Source organism: Thalia democratica, unplaced genomic scaffold (genome assembly GCF_965202585.1).
Source record: "Thalia democratica unplaced genomic scaffold, ktThaDemo2.hap1.1 HAP1_SCAFFOLD_1698, whole genome shotgun sequence".
Lineage (NCBI taxonomy): Eukaryota > Metazoa > Chordata > Thaliacea > Salpida > Salpidae > Thalia > Thalia democratica.
In genome coordinates, this window is record NW_028140520.1 from 6591 (window position 1) to 24336 (window position 17746).

Sequence of the window (17746 nt, forward strand, 5' to 3'; positions counted from 1 at the left end):
TATAATATATTACTTGAATTACCAAGTTATATTAAAGATCTAAGTTTTACAAAAAAATTAACATATTTAATTATTTAAATTTTAAAGATAGTTTAAATTTATTTTAAATAAACCAAACTAGTTTTAGTGTATTAATACCAAACAAAAAATAAAAACAAAAAGTAAAGTATTTAATATGAAATATAATTTTTTCAAACTTGTATTGCTAGATTAATTTATCACAAAATATTTTTGTAGTTTATACACAATAAACAATTTGCGATCATAATTGTTTCAATTGGTTTGTTTAAATGAAAGCAAAAAGTTAAAAAAATTTAAAACTTAAAAGTTTCCCATCATTACGAAGCAACATTTTTAAATTTCAACTTTTAAGTTCAATAACACATGTAATCAGTTATAATAATATTATAATGTATTACTTGAATTACCAAGTTATATTGCAGATCTATTTGTTTACACAAACAAAAATTTATACAACTATTTTAAGTTTAAAAATTATTTTAAGTTTAAAAATAGTTTAAATTTAAATAGCTTTCGTATATTAGTACTAAACAAAAATTGAAAACACAAAGAAAACTTTTTAAAATGATTATTTTTTTTTAAAGTTTGTATTGCTAGAGGTAGGTTTATCTCAAACTGTTTTGTAGCCTATACACAATAAACAATTTGCGATCATTCTTGTTAAAGTTATTAGAGTTTATACAAGAGTTTGTTTCATTCTTTTTCACAGTTAAACAAGCCTTCAGTATATTCACTTGCTACAAGTTCAATAGCTATCAAATGTATATGTTTTTCTTCTAATACTAGTCCACAATTGCTTTTTTTACCAATACTTTTTAACACATTTACCTTCTTGTTATAACTGGCAACTACTCTATCATGCTTTTTGCTGTTCTTTCTTTGTATTCGATTTCTTCTTTGTTGAGTTCAACTCCTTTTTTACGTTTATCGGTGATCGATAGCAGCATTTTGTTTTCAATCTGGTTTGAACAGACTATTTAGTTCTGTAGCTGGTATTCGAATATAACTAAAGTCAATTATTTATTGCCTTTTTTAAAACAGTTTCAAAAGACTAAGTATTAACCATTTACAATTGAAAACTATTAACTACAAACAACTAGAAAATAATTTTCAAAAGTTTCTAATGGTATTTACCTACCACAAGAAGCCTTCCTACATCAAGTCATACCACATGTATATTTTTAAAACATTTTTTAAGAAATGCAATATTTTAAAGACAGTCCATATCAGTAAAATTAATTCTAATTAACCATATTTGTTTAACAAAAAGTTATTGTCAAACTTTATAAATATTGTTTTATACTAAGCAAAACTATTAGAAACTGATTTAAAATTATAATCAAACAAATGAAGTTCAAATTAAGAATTAAATTTAACCACATATGACTTTTTAGATTAGTATTTACAGTAAAACCAGGTTTTACTCAAAGGTTAATATATACAGTTAACTATAAAAGTTAAAAAGAATCTTAATTAACTGAGATAGTAGTTATTTGAATAAAAATTGTTTTGTTACTGATTACTTTCAATAAAATAAGGTTTTGCATTAAACTAAAAAAAGTGATTTAAAGTTAATAAGCAACAAAACTATCATACAAAGTTTTTGCTTGTGTAGATTTAAAAATAAAGTAAAATTAAAAGTTTGAATACTTGAAAAAAAATCTTTTAATCTGTATTATAAAACTAAAGTTTTTCATAAGTTAAAATACATCTAAACTTACTGCAATAGCATTCCTTTGTTTTATCATTCATTAGTTTTATGTTTTTGTTCTAAATTCTGTTTTATCAACTCATTACGTGTTTGTGTTAAGTCTAAGCTCTTTTTATCAACTCTTCATCATTTTGTACTAATGAGTCAGTTGTTTTTTTATTGAATTCAATTTCTTCTTTGTCAAGTTCATTGTCTTGTTTCAACTTATTCAGTTTTTTATCAAGTTTCTTGTTTAATGGTTTTGAATTTCTTGTTTTCAATCTGGTTTGTTCAAGTTAATTAGTTTTTGTTACTAATTTTTGATTGAATATAAACTCAATTACTAATTACCAGTTTTAAAAAGGTTCAAAAGAACTAAATTGTCTCCATTGAAATTAAACTAATAAAGAAACATCATTTGAAAGTTAGCATCTTTCCTTTAACATATTGAAAATACTATTGTTAAACAAACACAATAAACAACTTTCTACTACAAAATATAATAATAAGAATTTAATGTTAGAATTTTTTTATGGAAATGCAAAATTTTAATAATAGCCTCTATCAACAATATATCTGCAAATAAACCAAGTTTGTTTAACAAGTTTTATTAAAAACTTTGTAAGTTTTGCTTTAAACTATGCAAAATTATGGGATTTCTATTCTAAACTTTAATTCAAACAACTAAGTTATAAACTTTAACAAATATTAAGAAAGCAATATTCGAGACTAATTTTTTTAGCATAACAAAAACTTAGTTTCAGCCAAAGGGCTCAGCATAACTTATAAAAGAATTATTATTCAATAAAAATTATTTTAATGAATTAAAAGTTGTTTTAAAACTGTTTGTTTCTTGAAATAAGTTATTATTTTGCAAATAAACCATTATATCAAACTCTAAATTATAGTGAACAACAAAAAATTACATACATCCTTTTAATTTTTTCTATACTTTAAGTTAAGTAAAATTACAAGTTAACATATTTATACGAAATGTTTTGAATTGTGTTTTCACCACTAATTTTACCATTTACTTTAATAAACAAATAAATTAATAACAAAATTTATATTTGCTCACTTTAAGAGCATCCAGTTTCTTTAGCAGGTCTTTACGTTTTTGTATTACAGAATCCATTACTTAGTTAGCAAATGTTTGTGATGTTTCCAGCTTTTATATTAAACATACATTATAGTACTAGTATGTATTGGACTGAAGTGCAAATGTGAATTAAAACGTCATAATCAAATTTTAAATTAGCTAGATTAGCTTTTTTGCCGTTACCAAAGAAACTTAAAATGAAAAACTTTAAGCATGTTTAACTTATAACTCAAGTTAAACTAATTTACAAAATACTTGATTAAGAATCATCCATTTAAACTAGTTGTGGGGCAACTTTTAAAGTCGGCGGTCCAGATATACCAGAAAAAGTAGTTCTTGAGCCGAACTTTTATTTCAAACAACTTAGGGCACATAGTTTTATAAAATCATGATATAAAATTGATAAAATACTTTTTGGAATTAAAACGTTATAATAAAGATCATTTGATATGCATTGCTGTGACAATTTAAAGAAAATTAAGCAGTTTAAGACAGGGATTTAAATTATTTTTCATAAAAAAAAAACAAGGGGTCGCCAAAATGCGGCTTGCAATGTAATTTTCAGCTGAAACGTACACTTTTTAAACAGTTACAATAGTCTTTGCAGTAAATACTAACAAAAGATCTAAACCTAATAGTATGTCTTTTTAAAGTCTAATTTGCGACCCGCAATATACTTTTAATGCTAAAACTTTACTCTAAATAAAAAATCAAAATAACAATTTATTTGTAAAAAAAATACAATCAGGTTCTTAATCTAATAACTACTTTATCAAAGTGCTTTATTATTGCTTATTTGATCACAATCATGGTTTAAAATACTATTTTTATAAAAAGTATTAAATTATTATTAAAAACTTTGGATAGGGAGCGATTTTTTATAACAAATTAGCCTTATAAAAGTCTGCTGAACAATTTAAAGCGAACACTTTTTATTTTAGCGCCTGTCATTTAAAACTCTAGCAACGAAGTATCTTAATAACAATTAAGTAGAAAACATTATCGTTAAACTTTTATTTATACAACAAAAACTAGTTACACAAGTAAGCGTTTTGTGCAAATTTAAGTATAAGAATATTATTAGTGGCTAAACTGTTGAAAGTATACACAATTTAAGTAAAGTTACAAGTACTTTGAACAGATTAGTATTATTTTGAATAGTCTTTAAAATGTGTGTATAAGCTTGCAAACTTATAAGTTTTCTAATGCGATAAAATAGAAATATAATATTTTTACTTATTTTTAACGTCGCTAAAAAAATATGTTGAGCTGGCATTGACATTAAATCAAAATAACAATGCGTATTTGCTTTTAATACAAATGCGTTTGTAAAACATTATTCTTACAGTGTTAAAACAATTTACAATAAGAATCTTCATGAAATTTATTAGGACATAAAACCAATCTTCGGTTTACCTAAAGTACAATATACTTTTGTAAAAATACAATTTAAAAATTTTAGTTGTAACACTTATGAATTTTAAGCACTTCTAATGTTCTTAGTAAAAGCTATTTCAACTTTAGCCATAATAAATAGTTTGTTATTTGAGAACAAAATTACTAGTTTAAATTTAAAAGATCTAATAAAGTATTTTACCAAATCAAAAAATAGCAAATTCAAATCAATGTTTTATAAATATTAGTAGAGATGCTTTTTTCTTCCCTCTAAATGAAAAAAATTAAATGAACAAACCTCTCATCAATTATTAAAAAGTTTACTTCTTAATATTTTAAAATTGATGTAATACTGTGTTAAGAAGCTTGAAAACATGTTGCATGGTATTTATAGTTTAATATTCCAAACTTTGAAACATATAATAAAAGTAACTAACAAAATTTTCATTTTTATTCAGATTTGTTCACATGATTTATATACTAAAATTTATCACATATAAAGTAATTTCACTAAAAATATTGACTTTATAAATTTCACATATAAGAACATTTTATGAAGGCTATAAAAAATAAAGTGATATTTACAATAATACTTTTCTGTGGAAGCAGTGGTTTTTAACATTTTAAAAAACAAAGCATAGTAGTTAAATTGGTTTTAACTTATATGATACCAAACGTAAATACTAAAGTGCATTTTTCAGCTTATGGCATTGTAAACACTGTTATTAAGAATAAAGTCAGATTAAAAAAGAAGAGAACAAATTAAAATGTATCATTTTAATAACTTTTTTTATACTTCATAAATTTTTTGTAAACAATAAAAAAATAAACTCAGGACGTCTTTTTTGAGAAACACTGAAACTATTGTTTGAGACATGAGAGTGAGCATTTACGAAAAAAATTGATTGTATTCCTTCGGCGCTTACTTTCTGTTCTTCAAAGAATTCTTCTTTTTCTACATTAAACAAGGCTCTTTTCAATTTTCTATGGCTGAACACAAAAATTTTGTTTCTGATTAGGAAGCTGTCTTTGATAGCTTTGATACGATAGCTAACTTTGGTGCGAACGAACTTGTTACTAAGAACGTTAAAAGCTTGACATGTGATATTTCCACACCGCTTAACACATACAGATTATTTCTAACTGCAGCTGATTATTGTTAAATTCTCCCTTCAACCACGTTTGGTATTTTTATCAACCTTTTCATGGATACATCGTGTGCTTCTACAGCTTTTTGCTAAGCAACCTTCCACTACTACCCCCCAAAACGATAATGCGGCCCCAAAAACAAAACAAGCCGCCCATTCCCTATATTTTCCCTTTATATTGCGTGAGTCCGGCTCTCTCACCTTTTTGGATAGAAACAGATGAATTGTTGTTATACATTGTTGTTATATTTTGGTGTACGACTCGATAACCGAAAGGTTCCTTTGTACACCAGGTCCATTGACCAAACTTTTTGAGCGCTTTTTTTTATCGTTCACTAAACAATATATATATATATATATATATATTAAAGATTTTGTGTAAAGTTTTGATCGATAGTGCTCGACAAATTAAATTGGAGCTAAATATTTATCTAATTATATAAAAAACTATAATTTAAACAGCTGTTTCACACATTGAAATGTAAAATTTCATGTGATCGTCAGTAAGTTACAGTTTATTATAATAGTGACAGCAAATTTTGATTTTAAAATTTTTATAATAATTGTGACGTAGTAAAGTACAGTTTATTGTACGATTAGCTGAATTTGAAATACGCTGTGAATGTTATTTTATGCTTTTTAGGAAAGTTTAAAAAGGTTATTTTGGAAAAATGTTTTGAGCTATTAGAAAATTATTTTATTTTTTTTTTTTTAGACTATTTGAAAAATGTTATAAAATAGTCGTGTTTGCCGCTTCGATTTTATTTTGTTTAAATGTTTAGTTGGTTTTAATTTTGTTAAAAAAGTATTTTTGATAATGGATGCATATGTTTTGTCTTTCGCTTTTCTTGTTCAGTGTTACGTTCTTATCTGATTTTTCGATTTCTATTTTTTCTAGGTAACAAAGTTTGCAGCCGAATTTAGTATTGAATTTTAATTTTGTCCTGTTTAATATTTCCCATTTAATTTTGTAGTCTGCATTGTTATCTTTTAAGTTCCATATGTAATTCGCTAGTTCTGTTGTGTGTCTTTTGTTAATATTGTTGAATGATGATTTGTGGTTTCTGTATCTTTGTTTAAAGGTATTTCCTGTCGATCCTATATACTGCTTTGTTGTTTTATTTGATGTTACTGTTGCTTTGTAAACTATATTTGACGCTAGGCATTCGTTATTTAAAGGGCAAGGTTCTTTACGGCAATTACAAAGTTTATCTTTTATGGTGCTTTTATCGTCTATATTGCTTTTGTTTAATATTTTGTTGTTGTGAGCTATTATTTTTATAACTCACAAATTTTATACGTAAACTACAACTCCAACCACCCCCGACAAATACTAAAACAACTACCCGAAACAACAAACAGAAGACTAATAAAACAATCTAATAACGAAGAATCCTTCAACAATGTAAAAAATGAACAACAAAAAGCATTAAATTCGGCCAATTATAAAAACACCTTGAAATACGATAAGACCACTTTACCAGAAAGAAATAAAAAACAAAGAAAAAGAGACATAATATATTTCAACCCACCATTCAGTCTAAATATAAGTTCTAAAATAGGCAAAAAATTCTTAAACCTGATTACTACATCATTTGACGAAAACCACCCATTCCATAAAATATTCAACCGAAACACAAGAAAAATATCTTACAATTGCACAAATAATTTCAGAAGTAAAATAATAGCTCACAACAACAAAATATTAAACAAAAGCAATACAGACGATAAAAGCACCATAAAAGATAAACTTTGTAATTGCCGTAAAGAACCTTGCCCTTTAAATAACGAATGCCTAGCGTCAAATATAATTTACAAAGCAACAGTAACATTAAATAAAACAACAAAGCAGTATATAGGATCGACAGGAACTACCTTTAAACAAAGATACAGAAACCACAAATCATCATTCAACAATATTAACAAAAGACACACAACAGAACTAGCGAATTACATATGGAACTTAAAAGATAACAATACAGACTACAAAATTAAATGGGAAATATTAAACAGGATAAAATTAAAATTCAATACTAAATTCGGCTGTAAACTTTGTAACCTAGAAAAAATAGAAACTCGAAAAATCAGATAAGAACGTAACACTAAACAAGAAAAGCGAAAGACAAAACATATGCATCCATTATCAAAAATACTTTTTTAACAAAATTAAAACCAACTAAACATTAAAACAAAATAAAATCGAAGCGGCAAACACGAGTATTTTAATAAATTTTTCCAATAGTCTAAAAAAAAAAAAAAAAATAATTTTCTAATAGCTTAAAACATTTTTCCAAAATAACCTTTTTAAACTTTCCTAAAAAGCATAAAATAACATTCACAGCGTATTTCAAATTCAGCTAATCGTACAATAAACTGTACCATTACTACGTCACAATTATTATAAAAATTTTAAAATCAAAATTTCTGTTCACTATTATAATAAACTGTAACTTACTGACGATCACATGAAATTTTACATTTCAATGTGTGAAACAGCTGTTTAAATTATAGTTTTTTATATAATTAGATAAATAAATAAATATATATATATATTATTGTTATATATCACTGTTATATAGCGGTTACCAACAATATGTACTTTGATCATTTTCTTCAATATAAAAGGGTCACCCCATTTTTTTCTGGTATTGAAAAAATTTTATTTTAAGGTTATAGTAACACGACATTTTACTCATGTATACTAAAAATATACGCCTGTTAAGAAAAACTAGCTTAATTGATCTTTGTAATAATCACACTCTGGAAGAGTAATTGAATTCGAAATATTGTGTATTTTTAAAGGTATTTTTAGTTGTCATGTGTATAAGAATATTAACCATCACTGACTAATAGATCAAATCTCTCCTGACTGCAATATTGATTTCGAAGGCTCACTGAAGTTGGGTCAGTAGACAGTTGTTTTTTTTTTATTCTCAGTGCCTTTTTTGATGTATTTTTCACATTTTTTGAATTTAGTTTACACGATTTCCTTAGATTGAAACCTGTTTTAGCCGTCAAAGAAAGCAAAGGCAAACGAAATTTTTTAGTCAAGTCAAAAGCAAATATATTTATATCCTTCTTGCAATAACCAACTCCTCGATAGAATTTACCTCTACGAGAATTTAGCTCAACAACACATCTAACTCAGATGTGTTATTGAGCACAGAGCTTTCTCATGTTTTGCCGATTGAATGAAAGCTCAAGTTTAAACATTTTTGTTACTTAATTTAAAAACAAAACCACCTTTCTATGTCATGCATAGTTTGTTTTTGTAAGTGTTTACCACAAAACATGTTGTTGAATTTGTAGAAAAGACAGGTTATTTTCAGGGGTCAATGTTTTCAACAAGTCAGTTTCAAGTTTATTCTATAATTCAGTTTTCGTTTAGGTTTAAAATGTTAACCCTTTTTATAAATTGCCAGTTTTTTCTTGTGAGTAATACTTGTGATACCTTCAATTACTAGTTTTTAAGTTACAATTTTAAAAATTACTAATTTTTAGTAAGCCACTGTTTATTTAGTTTACTTTATTTTTAGTATATAGAAACTTTCTTAACCAATATCAAATACTAAAAAATTATAAATGATTATCAAAGAGAGGTGTTAAAATATTCACGAACTTTCATGGTTGAAAAAAAGTTATAACTTTTTTTTTTGCCCAAATTTTTTTAATTACATTATTTTCTGTCATTCCCTAAACTCATTTAAACAAAAGTTAATTAGTATGCTAACTTTAAAACAATTAAAAATTACTTAGCTAACTTAAAAACATAACTTAGAGCCAAATAAAAGTATATAAGTAATAGGTACAAATTTATAGCTTGTCTGTAAAAGAGGTTCAAAAAAATGGTTAATCCGTAATTATTTTAGAAGTACTTTGGTATAAGGTTCTTTAACAGAACAAGAGCTATCGAGTGATTGGTTAACGTTTTGAAAGTTAAGTAACAGTCAGGCTACAAAGTCAGTCAGGCATTTAAAAACACATACTCGTGCGCATAGTAATTACATCAAATCTAAAACTGAACCAAAACGTCTATGATTACAATTGCATATACTTTTATTCGAAATATTTCTAGTAAAAGACATTAAACTGTTCAAAACTAAAAAAATTAAAAAATTGTGTTTGGAATACTTTACAGATGATTAGTATTAAATTTAGTTATAATAAGTTAGTTAATTTAGATTTTTCACTTCTTTTTTATTACTCTTCTGTTAATTTTTAGTTTTTTCACTATAAGTTAAGATGAGTAAATCAGTTAAACAAAGGTTTTTTCAAATTTATTTGATGTGTTAGACATACTTAATAAACGTTTTTTTTACTGTTGATTATTTAATGGATGAATACAGGTTTGGTAATAACAAATGTCTAAATAAATAAATGTTGTTTATATTTAATTACACATTTAAGATATTGAATAGACAATCTTTAAAGTTTATTTTATATGTTTTTTTTTGTTTTGAGTTTTTGTTCTTGAAAATAACATGGCTTAACTTTTCCAATCCATACTTGAACTTAATTTTTACGTAAACTTTTGAAAAGTTACATAACAAAATAATGAAATCCAAAATTATTTTTTAGGATTAAATAGTATAAAATAACACTATCATAAATAGTAAACTACTAACTTATAATTTCTGTTTGTCTCAATAACTACTTTTACTAGCTAACACGTGGAAAACTTTTATTTTCTTACTAAACTAGTTTTGAAAAGTATCAGAAACTATTTTAAATACAGGTAAAATTTACCCATCCCCCTAGAAAAACACCAAGCATTTAAAAAAATAGATTAACAGCACAATTCAAATTATTTGTTATTTAAAATCTCAAATGTTTCTGATTATGAAAAGTTGTTTTCAGACCGGATCCGGCCTGAAATTCTGTTGATGGGCCGGATCCAGACCGCGACCTGTACATTGCTTACCCGTAGTTTACATCATTGATCCTTTTAGAAAAAAAAAATTGAAAAAAATAGTTAAAAATTAAGCTTGTAGTCTAAGTTAAACATATTTAAATGTAAATAGTTATTAAAATAGTATCAGTTTACATATATGATATACACATAAAGCTGTAACCCTATTTTAAAACCATTTTAATTTTATAAAACTGACAATAAAATTTATCACTAACTTTAATGCTAAAATTTTGTAAAGAAAAAAATATGTAAACTTTATAACACACTACTAAAGATTTTCTAACTAAAGTTAGTTCGAGGCTAGAACGTTGTATAAGTCTAAATTTTTTCTATGAAATATTTTTTAAAACTATTAAAAACATTTTAAACATGTTAGTTCTATATTAAATAAGATGAAAATCAAACAAATGTCAATTCATTTTATTTGAAGTATGAAAAAATAAACTTATTTGAAAATGTAAAAACAACTATAGAGGTGAGGTTTGGTAAAAAAATAAATTAAAAAAGATGTTTTATGTTAGTAGCGCATAAAAAAAAAGTTCTTTGTTTTTAGTAGATGTAGTTTTGCTACTATAAAAATGGAAGAATCGAAAAAACAAGATAACAAACTTGTATTTCAATTTAAACTTTTAAAATTTAATATTATTTTTTTAAAGTTCATCTTATATTCAAACTTTATAAATTTCATCAAACAAATCAATGAGAAAATTATCCACCATTGCGTCGTTAGGAACAAATTTCAACATTCCGTAAACTGCAGACTGCCCTTTATTAACATCACATCCATTCTTCTGTATATATATTTTGATTTTAAATACTTAAAAAATGTTTGAATTATAAACTGCTGACTGTTTTTCATTTACTTTACATGCGCTTTTTAATAAAAATAGAAAATGTTTTAGTTTTTTAGAACAAAAACAATTCTTAATTTTTGTTGGTTTGGTTACTATTTGTAACTATTTTTTTAATATTTGAAGGTTATTAAAACAAGTTTAGATAAAATACATGTTTGTCTCTTTATAGCTATTTTGTGTATTGTAATAGTTAAATTTATCAAATGTTTTACAAAATTATATATTTTGCAATAGCAGAAATGTAATATTCTTAAAGTAAAATACATAAGTTTAATACAATTTTAAGAACGTAGCCGTTATATGTATATTTGTTAATAAAAAATAGATACTTTTGGCATTGAGATTGCTAGCTTACAACACTAATTGTAAAACACTGGTGTAAAAAGCTTAATATATTAATGTATAGAACTTATTACTGCTTTGTCTAGCAAATTTTAACAAGTCGTAAAGTAGAAGTTTTATGACAAACAAAAAGTTGATTGAAACGTAAAGGTATAACAATCTTAGTGTTTAACTGCTTTAGGTTTCAAAAAAAGCTTTAAGTTAAACAAGTTTGTATGTCCATAAATTCTTACCATAATATAATCGGCACATTCAGTCAAATTTTTCAAATATTCATCGCAACTATTGATGTGAGTCGGTAAGACTGTGCAATGAATGCAATCTGGATTTCTTTGTACTTCAATTTTCCAACCTTAACATTTTTATTAAGTAAAGTATCTAAATCACATATTTTCAGCTACTTTATATAAAGTTATACTGAAAGGCATTAAAGCCTTTTACATGTTACTTTTTTGGTGTAATTTGTCATAGAATTAAAATTTACTAAAAAGAACACTTTTGAGTACAAACAGTTTTGAAGCTACCTCTATTTTAGAAAACAAGTAAACATTGCAATAACACACTTTTACAGAAAATTTTTTTTTTTAGTTTTATCTTAGTATACTAGTAATTATATAAAATGTTTTAAGTTTAACACATCTCAATAGTTAGCATACATGTTTAAAGCCGAAATTATGATTTAAATAGGAGTTTGTGTAAATTTTTGGTAAATTGTTGCAAATGTTTTGTTGAAAAAGTTAGTGTTTGCAAATAGACATCATTTTTAATACATTTTCGATGTAAGAAACAAATAAATTTCGTGACTTGTATACTTTTAATGAAATAGTTAAAAACTGAGCAATTAAATTTAACTAGCTCTAAAAATAGTTGGCGCTTTTCATGAGTAATAATTTTAGCAGGTAAATAATTTTTCGGCTACCGTACTTTCGTAAAACTTATGCATAAAAATGTGATCGAAATAAAATTGTAGTAGTTTAAACTTTGTAGAAAATTAAACTTTGTCAAAATGTGAGCTGATCATCCACTTAGGAAAATCGTTTAATTAAAATCATACTTTAAAGTTTTGATAGAAAAAATATGCAGTTTATTTTGTTTAGTACTACACATTTTAGACAAATGATAAGTCTTTGGTCAAAGGTTTCTTCTTTACTGAACATTTTGCGACCTCTGTTCAAACATTTAGCTAATAATAAAGTAAATTTTTATTCAGAATAATAAAAAAAAAGCTTGAAAATATTTTTTTTTACTTGAAATTGTTTTCTATAAAGTTGAAAAAAAACAATGACTCTAAATAGCTTTAAGATTATAAATAAAATTAAAAATTATATTATATCAAAATGTAAATGGTAAACATAGTCGTGAAAACAATAAAAAAGTTCAATGCTAAGTTGGCCTTCAAACAAATGTTTACTTAATCTTATATTTTCTTTTTTGTAGGTTTTATCACAACCAAGTCAATGTTTACATAGCGTAGATAAAGTGAAACCATTAATTGAGCTATGAGTGTTTATAAAACAAAAGTTTCATGTTAGTTGTATTATATAAAGTTTTGACTATACAATTGTATTTCTTATATAAATTTTTGACGGCCAAAGTTTTCTTATGAAAATTAATCGATTGACACACATACCATAAAAAAAGTATACTTTTTACGCAAGTTTATATACAATAATGAATCATATTTTAAATTATTTAGTAATAATAGAAAAGGAAAGTTTTTATTAATAGAAACTTTTTTTTTTACATCAATAGGAACATTCATGTTTAATCTTTCATCAAATAAACAAGTAAACATATATAGTAAACATATTTTTATTCTTACCCTTTTCCTCCATCATATCGGCTAACGCAAAAATATTCAATTTCTCTTCAACCGATCCAAATGCAAAAGCGGTCATTATCGGGTTACCCAAAACTTTGAGACCCTATTAGTAAAAAAAAAATTCTAAAAGATATAAGTCTAAGACACAGGGCTCAATGTGAAATTAGATAAACCACTTTGTTAGATTTTGCATGCGAAGAAAAACTAGTTTAGATGCTTTGAACACTCATAATTTTTAAACAGAGCATCTATCTTAACTTAGTTTACAACCACCGTTGTACGTTTTTATTTAAAAATTTTAGACTTTTATTTCTAAGTAAGTTTTTAAATAGAATTTTGCAAATTAAATATTTTATTCACGACCAGTTTCGGTGGCAAAAAATTGCGACCTCTTCAAGCAAAATAAAATATTAAAGTACATTTATGCACTTTAAGCATTCTTTTTTAGTTAAGGCAAATATTTATACAAGTAAGTTTCTATTTTACTTTAAAGTAAGTAAAACGTACGGGCGTGTTGTTGATCGCGTTCTTCATCTTGTCGGTGACCTCCATCAGTTTGGACGCCATCCCGATGTACCCTTCCTGCCCGAATGACCTCATCGCCACCCATGCCGCAGCCAAGTGGCCACCTGGTAGAGAAAATTGTTTTATCATTATTAATTTAGTTTTTAATTTTTTCGACTTTAAGATGTTTTGTTACTTACACTTTGAGTATCAAGCGAACACCTAAGGAAAGCAACAGTTTTTGCTTTGATTGTATTAATGATACTGTAAAATAACTTTGTTGACTTTAAAATATAAGTATTCTTAACTTTGTACCACTGTTGTTCTGCTTAATAGCTTGTGATCAGTTAGTTTATACTTGTATTTTTAGATAAAGTATATCAATCACATGATTTTAGCAATTATCTGCTTCTGAACAGTAAATGCGTTTAAACAACATTAAAGAAGAATACTACTTTGTAATTTATATAAACACCGATATATAAGCACTTTGGTACAAAATTAGTAACCTCTGAACTAGTAGTAAATAAATGTTGTTTTTAAAAATATAAACCAACAACTTTTTAGGTTCATATAACAAGTTTTCAATATCTATTCTAAATACTTTTGTCTAAATAAGTAAACTTTGAATTAGGTTTTTGTATCACGAGTTACGTCATAATGTAGTCTGAGCGATATGACAATATCTCTTCTTGTGAAAATTAATAAATAAAATATTTAAACTAAAACAGTTTAAATAAAAACCTGCCACCCTTATAACTCTCAGATGTTTACAATTACAAATGACACTATAAAATAAGCGGACAGCTATAATTTTGCAAATTTGTTTAAATTTTTTGGGCAAGCTTTTAAATACCTTGGTTTTGCTTTATGATCGTTTTAGATATTAAGAAAGCGTACAACTAATGATTTATTGATTGATACAAATTACTAGATTTCGGCAAACAACTACCATCCGCTAGAAAAGATTCTAGCATAAATCAATGGTCTTTACGGTGTGCATAGAAATTAGTTTATTGCGCGCAAAAACTTATAGAACAAAAAACAAACTTTAATGACGTTTTTTAAGTTTTTCTGACAGAACAAGCGAATTTAAAAAAAGTAATTAACAGTTATTAGAACTTTATCTATATATCAACACAATAAAAATATTAAAATAAAGAGTTATTTAATACTAAGCTACATTTCTTACTCTCTGTTATTATAAGTAACCGGTTTACTTCTGGCACAGACATACAAACCAAGAGTCTGATTGCGACCGTTAGTATGACTTTATAATGTAAAATATTCTAAGTTCCGTAGGTGTTGAGATGAAAAGTTTTAATTTACTCTTTTATACTCAAAAATAAGTACTCGGCAACATGTAAATCTGCAAATGTAATAATAAATCAATTCTTTATCTATATCATTTCATACTCCCCAGGCTCAGATCACCGGGCCATTGTATGACACGCAAAAGGACCAACGGGAAAATTGTGTTACGAGTTAGAAAAAACATAACAAAACTGTTGCATTATGTAAACCTTAACTATAATATTTATCACTCGCTTACTTGTTCGAGAAAACTTTAAAGAAACTAGTTGAACTAATTACCAAGATTTATTGAAATTTAATAATCTACTAACCAGGTCTGCTCCCTGCCATAGTGGGACTCGCAAAAAGGCCACCCGACCAACCGGCGAAGCTGAAGAACTGGAACTTCCTGATTTCCGAAGACCTGTGCATTATGAATTGCGTCTTAGTTTGTGTATCTACGTTATATACAAATAAAGCTGTACAAAACACATAGTTCTTTACACATGTTTCACAGTTTGACTTTTTTAACTGAGTAAATATTTTTCTCCTACTCTTGTCGACAGCTATTAAGAAAGTCTTATTTAAAAACTGAGACTGTATCATTTATATAGTTTATTACAAAGAGTAAGATTAAAAACAAACAGCACATATGTTTCATGTAACTTATTTAATCAAGCTAATTCAAATTTATACTTTATATATATAATTCACACGTTACAGTACATTTCACTTCTAAATACCTGTACAACACACAGCTTGCCCCTTTGGTCGCGTATCCGTACTTGTGCAAGTCGGCACTTATGGAGGTCACTCCCGGCAGTTGGAAGTCCCAAGCCGGTATGTCGCGATCCGGTAGGCGGTCCACCCTTTAGATAGTTGCTAGTTGTTATTTAACAAATGTAAGTCTCAATGACCTATAGTGCTTCAAATATAAATGAACAAGATTGCAAGTTATTCTTTTTTAAGTTTAAACTAATGTTTGCTATTCAACTATCAATGTTTCTTTTTAAGATCAATTTTTTAATTTGTTATTCTTTTTTTTTCTAATTTTTTTTTTGCCTAAGTTAATTAAGTTCAATAAACATAAGAACGATAATAAAATGTTTGTGATTTGCTTCGATAAGTTGCAAATATTTTGAAATAAGTTTATATGGGAGAAATTTTAAATATAAAAGCAGATGTTTGCAAAAATTAAATACTAAAGAAATCTTTTTTTGGGACTTTCGCTAAATCTACAGATGAACTTTTGACGAATTATTTATTAAAACTTTCTTAAGGTTGTGTTTAGTAACATTCCAAAATTCTAATAGTTAATCTGAAGGTTAGATTAACTAAAAGCAAGCAGAAACTTAGGCTAAACGTAAAAAATTAAATACTGTACACATATTTTATTTTGTATGATGTCGTAAACTTGTTGCAAAATTAAATATTTCAATGTTTGCGTTTAATTAAACAAGTATCAATAAGATAAAAAAAAATATATTTTTTACTGTTTGTATAAAAACTAAAGATATATTGTTTAATTAATATTTCAATTTGAAATCAAATTTTCGTATACTTTAGAACTAAAACGAAACTGTGTCGTTAAGACATTTACTCACTTAACATAAATATTCTGACTGTTTACCTACAAAAGTTAAAAATAGCTGATTATAGGTAAATTAAGCGTAAAACTTTATTTGGCTACAGATTTGTAGCATTCGTTTAAAAAGTAAGTAGACAAAATTAAATCAACTTGTAAAATAAAAAATGTTAAAGGACTTTAGTAAAAAACTCAATTTAAGTTATAAAACTTTTAGTATTAACAATTTATAACTCAATGAGCTTTGGTTAAAATAATTACATGGTCTAAATATTAAAATGGTATATGCTTTGTTTTAAATTTTCAATTTCTTTAGATGCTATCAGTGAATTTTAAAGGTTCTGTTGGATAAACAAAGTATAAGTTGCTACATTTAGCTCAAAAAAACATATTTTTTATACAAACTAGCAAAAATAGACAAAGTTCGTCGCACGTGCATTGATTTCAGTGCAGGCTTGTAGCTACCAAGATACAAAGATATTTTAAACTACTCAAGGCAAAGTTTGACCACCAAAGCAAGTTACAGCATCGCAACTACCTACAAAGCTACACAGATATTTTAAACTAATCGAGGCGAAATTTGGACCATTAAAGTAAATTGAAGCACTGCTTTACGTACGTGTAAAATACAACAGACTAGTTTAGGTAAAACGTAGCTACCAAAGTAAGTTGCAGCATCGCAGCAACAAAAACTCAAACTGACCAAGGCAACATGTAACCACCGAAGCAGGCATCAACGTGAAGCGGCAAGTTGTGTTTCAGTGCAACCGACGATATTTCGCTGATCGGGTCCAGAATAGCCTTGAGAAAGTTTTTTATTTGAACGAGTTGAAAAAAAAATGTGAAAATTGTGTATAATAAAACATTAAAGAAGAAGCTAGGTTACAAAATATAACTTATAGAAAAAACTTAATGTTGGCTATTTTGTCACGACGATGTTTCACATTTAGAACATCATGTTTAAAGAGATAATTAAAAGTAAAAAAAAAATTCAAAACAGAAGAGTGCCAATCAACGCATTATTTTGCACAACAACCGAATAGTTTGAAACTTGAAAACAATCATAAAAAATAAATAAGCA

General features: G+C 26.2%; 1 protein-coding gene across 1 annotated transcript; it reads right to left on the reverse strand.

Annotated features, from left to right (window-relative positions):
- Positions 1 to 869: 869 nt before the first annotated feature.
- LOC145848815 (uncharacterized) lies at positions 870 to 17466 on the reverse strand (the record flags this gene model as incomplete). Its single annotated transcript, XM_082954051.1, has 8 exons — positions 870 to 980; positions 10940 to 11056; positions 11695 to 11813; positions 13284 to 13386; positions 13791 to 13912; positions 15413 to 15504; positions 15824 to 15949; positions 17369 to 17466. Coding segments are annotated over 8 exons (888 nt in total), but the record flags the coding sequence as incomplete, so codon positions are not given.
- Between the last annotated feature and the right edge of the window lie 280 nt (positions 17467 to 17746).